This window comes from Rhinolophus hipposideros (assembly GCF_964194185.1).
Source record: "Rhinolophus hipposideros genome assembly, chromosome: 22".
Taxonomy (NCBI): Eukaryota; Metazoa; Chordata; class Mammalia; order Chiroptera; family Rhinolophidae; genus Rhinolophus; species Rhinolophus hipposideros.
The window spans coordinates 37,015,055-37,021,054 of record NC_138068.1 but is presented as its reverse complement, the minus strand read 5'-3'; the positions used below and the strand labels follow the sequence as shown (position 1 = coordinate 37,021,054).

Sequence of the window (6,000 nt, the reverse complement as noted above, 5' to 3'; positions counted from 1 at the left end):
GGAGAAGGCCCTAGAGGAGTTCCCCACTAACAAACCATGATAATCTGTGCCTCAGTTTCTTGCTCTCTAAATTGGATGAGCTAACTCCTGCATTGTGGGGTAAAGCCAGGTCCTTGTTAAAGGCTGAAACACTGTATTTCTAGTAATTTGTCCCACAGGACTGTGGTCTTTGCTCTGGCCCTAAATTACTGGGACATTCCCACCCCCCCCCCCACCCCCCCCCCCCGCCCTCCATTCCTCTTCAGTTTTTCAGGGCATGAGGTTGGGTTCCAGCTTCCCTGAAGTCACTCAGCTCCAAATGCCTTCGGTGACTTCCAGGCCACTGCCTGCAGCGGGACCTTCCCAACTTCGCGACCTCAGGCGGCGGCGCCCAGGCAGCCCGGCCCCGCCTCTCGGCGCTTCTCGGCAGCTGCCAAGCCGGGCGCACGGATCACGCGGGCCTGAGCCGCTCTGGGCATGCTCAGTGGCCTGGCAGGTGGGGCCGCCGCGGGACGCCAGGTCCAGCGTAGAGCCAAGGGGTGGGGGCCAGGAGGGAAGTGGGAGGGAGCAGCGCGCTGAGTCGCGGCAGTCGCTGGCGGCCGCTGGGACCTGAGCTGGTGGGGTCCCGCGCGGGCCCGGCCGGGATGAGCAATGGCATCGGTCAAGGTGGCCGTGAGGGTCCGGCCTATGAATCGCAGGTGAGTGGGGGGGCGGTGCAGGCCATCTCCCGACGCACCCCCACCCGGAGGAAGTTGGTCTCCAACTTTCCTCCAAGGCCAGCCTGGAGTTAAGTGTCACGGGTCGGTCTCCGGCCCACTGGGCCCTTACTGTGGTCTCTGGGGGCCTAGAGCACTTTATGCTTTGCCGTCCCTTTCACGCTTCCCTGGTGGGGACCATGGGGCTAAAGAGTTCAAAGGCCACGGAGAGGATTCCTATAAACTCTTCCCCATTCCATTATCTTGAGGAGGTTTGCTTCTACCCCTTTTTAAAAATGTCAAGGGATCACTTTCATGAATGTGTAAAATCCTTCAGGTGGGGCCTGAGAGTGGTCATGGGGGCCCTAAAGCTGTCAGGCAAACTACCCTCAGTTATGATAACTCAGAAGTTCTTTAAGTATTAACAATGTTCCTTTTTTAAAAATCTCTTAATAAGAGATGATTTTGATTCCCTGAATGTGGACACTAGTTTGTAATGATTAATTTAGCAGTTCTTAACTTCAGGTTAAAGAGTACGTGGGAAAACTTTAACAGAGTTTTGACTTCTGGGGGGAAAGAAAACAAGGACACTTAAGTACACGTGTTTGAAATATGGTGACGTTAACAGAGGGGGAGAGTTACAAAAACATTTAGAATTTCATCTTCTATATTTCTACAAATTAATGCTTTTCAGAATGATTTGACTCTTAATTCACTGAAAAACAATCTGGGCTTCCTTTTCAATGACCTATTTATAATCAATTTAGAAAGATGCTTTAGAAGTTACTTTTAAAATTGGGTTAACTTTAAAGAATAAAGTAGACCTAAATGGATGTGTCCTCCACATTGATAGGCACAGTTCACACAATGCCATTTTGTTTTTATTGGCTCTCTATCAACTTGGACATTTGACTAAACCATACGGTCTTTCCCCTTTCATCATACTAACTTGTAGAGGTCATTGTTTGGTCGTTTGGACAGCTGATCTGGGCATCAGAAGATCATAAAATCAAAAGATTGCCAGATCATTCTTTGACTCATCTAAAGCTGTTTTTCTGTTTGCAAACAGGGAATTTTATTTTGGTTTTGAACTATTGGAAATCAGTACTTTTGTGATTTTCAAGTTATTTTTAAGCTTTTTCGGAAAGGAGTTTGACCTTTCTGTAAGTTCTGAGAGAATATGTATGTTTCTCTATATATTCAGTCATAGAAGACAGACTCTAAAGTCATTTAGGTGATTTAAAAAGGTTTTTCTTTGTTCTGGATTTACATATATATTTAGACATTCTTTTTCTTCTTTGGAATAATATGAGCACATGATAGAAGACCGGATCAGGTAACTTGAGAAAGCATTTATTGAGTGCCTACCAAATCCACAGCATTGTGCTGAGTGCTCTCTGGCGGACAAGGTGAATGAGGTCTGATGAGTGTCTTCTAGGGGCCCACCGTCTGGTGAGGAAGGGCCTACATGCTGGCAGAACTCTCGCAAAATATTGGGCTAGCTGGAAGGGGTGCTACAAGCACTGTGCCTTGCTTGTACAGGCCTGAAGCCTATGTTTATGGAGGGATGGGATGGCGGGAACCATGTCCAAAAGCCCTGTGCTTTGAGGAGGTAGATTGAAGTGATGATATTTGTGCTCTTAGCAGAGAACTCTGGTGGTGGCATCAGGATTGGGGCCAAAGGTAAGGAAGCAGCGGTCTGGGCCAGAGGTGGAAAGGGGAAGCCTAGATATATAGACCAAGACAGTTTATTGGCAGAATCGACAGGATTTAGTAGCTCGTTGGATGGGAAGGAGAGGGAAGAGAAGGAATATAGAGTCTTTAACTGAGATTTGATGATCAAGGAGGTGGGAGAGTTTGGGAACTTGAACAGTGAGATTGGTGTGTTCTCTATTGGACATGTAAAGTTACATGCAATACGGTAAATGTCAAGTACAAGCACAGTGTCTGGCACAGAGTGAGTGCTGCCCGTGTGTTGATCCTATTTGTTATTTGAAGTGTGGGAAGGACATACATCCATCTTTTTGCTGGTCTTCAGTAGATAGACACATGGGTTTAGGTCTTAGGTGATCTGGGGATGACATTTGAATTCTTTTGCACATAGATGACAGTTTAAAGATGTTAAAGTGAGAAGAAAAGGGAGCCAAGGATTGGACACTGGGATATGCTCCTCTTTGGGATTCTAGGGAGAAGATTGCTTGTACTTCATGGATAACCAGCACAGCACAAGTCATGGCAGGGAAAGGAGAAGTGTTTCCTGAAGGAGGGGGTTGTTAATGTCAGATGCTGCCAAGATGGTGCTCTTGATGATTCGAGAAAGTGAGGTCTTTGGTCTTGGAGACAAGGGCATTGATAACCTTTCAAAGAGCAAGAGATAATGACCCAGAAGTTGGTGGTAAAATGGAAAGCGATATACAAATGACCAACCAAAAACATTAGACCTAACTTACAAGTAAAGACATAAATTGTAATAGCAATAAGAAACCGTATTTTACTGGTGAGATTGGTGACTATAAACTGAACATCAAGTTCTGGTGAAGGAGTGGTGATGGAAGCATAAAGGGTCAAAACCTCTGAAACTTTCATATTGGGAAATTTGACAGTAGTTGTTAAGATTAGACATTTATAAACCCTTTGGGCAATTTCATTTCTAAAAATTTATTTTATGGATTATATTCTTACCTACCAAAGTGTATGTATAAGGTTGTTTGTTGCATCATTATGTGTAACAACAAAAAATCATAAATGACCTAAATGTACAAAGATGGGGGATTTCCCCAGTTAAGTGATGGCCTATTAATTTTGTAGAATGCTATGCAGTACTTACAAAAGAATGTATTGATCTTAAAAGAGTTCCAAGATAGGGAATTAAGTGAGAAAAGCAAGATATCCACACATACTACAGAATTGTATGAATGTGTGTGTTAAAAAAATGTATGTATGTATATATATATATATATATATATATATATATATGTGTATATATATATATATATATATATATATCCACGCACACGAGTGCGTGGTTATATCTGTATAGAATTATTCATAAGAAGCCTAACAGTGGTAACTGAGGAGGACTGATGAATCTGTTACATGAAGATGGAAGGTTTTTCTTTTTCTCTTTTTACTGTTTGAATTTTTACTTTCCTCAGGCATAGTTTATAGTTAATAATTAAAAACTTGTTTATGTTATTATTTTTTTAAAAGAAGGAATGTGACATGTTTTTCTTTTGTAAATTTTTATTTATTTAAGTGTGTTTTTCTAGGACCCATCAGCTCCAAGTCAAGTAGTTGTTTCAATCAAGTTGTGGAGGGCGCAGCTCACAGTGGCCCATGTGGGGATTGAACTGGCAAGCTTGTTAAGAGCACCACACTCTAACCAACTGAGCTAACTGGCCTCCCACTGTTTATGTAATTTTTAAGAGTCTCATGCTCTACCGACTGAGCTAGCCTGGCGGGCTCCCTGTTTATGTAATTTTTAAAAGTTACCTAAAAAGTCATTGGTACCGGCAAAAGAATTTTTAACTGGTTGTTTAGGAAGATTGAAGGAAGTTTTTAAAAATTTCTTTCCTCCAGTTTTATTGAATGTAATTGGACACATAGCACTGTGTAAATTTAAGGTGTACAGCATAATGACTTGACTTACATATTGTTGTGAAATGATTACTACAATAATTTTAGTTTGCATCCATTATCTCATATAATACCAAAAAAAAAAGAAGAAAATGTTTTTTTTCCATGTGATGAGAACTCTTAGGGCGTACTCTCTTATCAACTTTAGTTACACCATGCAGCGATGTTAACTAGAGTTATTATGTTGAACAATTATAGCCCCAGTTCTTAATTGTCTTATAACTGGAAGTGTGTACCTTTTGACCACCTTCATTGAATTCCTCTACCCTCTGCCTCTGGTAGCCATAAATCTGATCTCTTTCTCTGTGACTTCTTTTTTTGTTGTTGTTGTTCTTGTTGTTCGCTTTTTTTATATTCCACACGTGAGATCATATAGTATTTGTCTTTTTCTGTCTGACTCATTTCACTTAGCATATGTGCTCAAAGTCCATCCATATTGTTGCAGATGGCAGGATTTTCTTTTTTTATACCTGAATATTTCATTTTGTGTGTATGTGTGTGTATCAGTCACAACTTCTTTAACCATTCATCTATCAATGGACATATAGGTTGTTCCCATGTCTTGGCTATTATAAATAATTGCTGTGAATATAAGGGTGCATATATAATTTGTTTTTTAATGTTAGGTATTAGAGTAGAGGAGCTTCAGAAAAAGGGGAAACAACCAACAGAAAGGAAACACCTGGAGTGATTGGAAAGTGAGTACAGCTGTAGTTGCCAGGCTCCTAAAGAATGGGGGCATGATGGTAAGATACTGAGATTCTGAGCTGGGAGACTTCCTGTTACCAATCCTCCTTGCAGGGAACGCCCGATGCTTGATTCAGGTCAAGATGTGATTGATGGATTTGTTTTTACTATCTGTGGCTTTTCCTTATGTGGCAGAGTAGTAGTTTCAATTTTGAAAGAGCCATTATGTTGCATTACACAATAGCAGCTACCTTTATTGATAATTTGCTCTGTGCCAATGGTACAAAAATCTAGTTTAATATTTGCAACAGGTTTAGCAGGTGAAGGCTTTTATTGTCATGCCATGGGAAACTAATTGCCTAACGTCAGTTTCTTAGGACATTCACAGCTATGCTTCCTTTTTTTTTCTTTTTTTTTTTTTTTTTAAAGATTTTATTGGGGAAGGGAAACAGGACTATATTGGGGAACAGTGTGTACTTCCAGGACTTTTTTCCAAATCAAGTTGTTATCCTTTCAATCTTAGTTGTGGAGGGCGCAGCTCAGCTCCAGGTCCAGTTGCTGTTGCTAGTTGCAGGGGGCACAGCCCACCATCTCTTGCAGGAGTTGAATCTGCAACTTTGTGGTTGAGAGGATATGCTCCAATCAACTGAGCCATCTGGGAGCTCAGCGGCAGCAGCAGCTCAGCTCAAGGTGCCATGTTTAATCGTAGTTGCAGGGGGCGCTGCCCACCATTCCTTGTGGGACTTGAAGACTGGCAACCTTGTGGTTGAGAGCCCACTGGCCCGTGTGGGAATCGAACTGGCAACCTTCAGAGTTAGGAACATGGAGCTCTAACTGCCTGAGCCACTGGGCCGGCCCATAGCTATGCTTTTTAAAATGAGTAAAACATCAGCAGAAACGTTAACTACTCATAACTTTTATGGGCAGAAGTTTAACATTTATGTATTGTCTGTATACCTTTTTGTTTGTGATTTGTTCCATCGTTCTTATGCTTAGTTTTTCT

The 6,000-nt window shown here is 41.8% G+C and overlaps 1 protein-coding gene across 12 annotated transcripts in view; it reads left to right on the top strand.

Annotated features, from left to right (window-relative positions):
* The first annotated feature begins 394 nt into the window (after positions 1–394).
* The window catches only part of KIF16B (kinesin family member 16B), a 292,760-nt gene continuing 287,154 nt past the window's right edge, over positions 395–6,000 (top strand). For 6 of the 12 annotated variants that reach the window (XM_081033500.1, XM_081033499.1, XM_081033490.1 and 3 more), the window contains exon 1: positions 466–677. In XM_081033500.1, coding sequence (XP_080889626.1) covers positions 631–677 — 47 coding nt within the window. In that variant the 5' untranslated portion in view covers positions 466–630. Of the gene's footprint in view, positions 678–6,000 lie in introns of all 12 variants that reach the window. The other 6 variants (XM_081033488.1, XM_081033487.1, XM_081033495.1 and 3 more) reach the window with 3 other exon arrangements.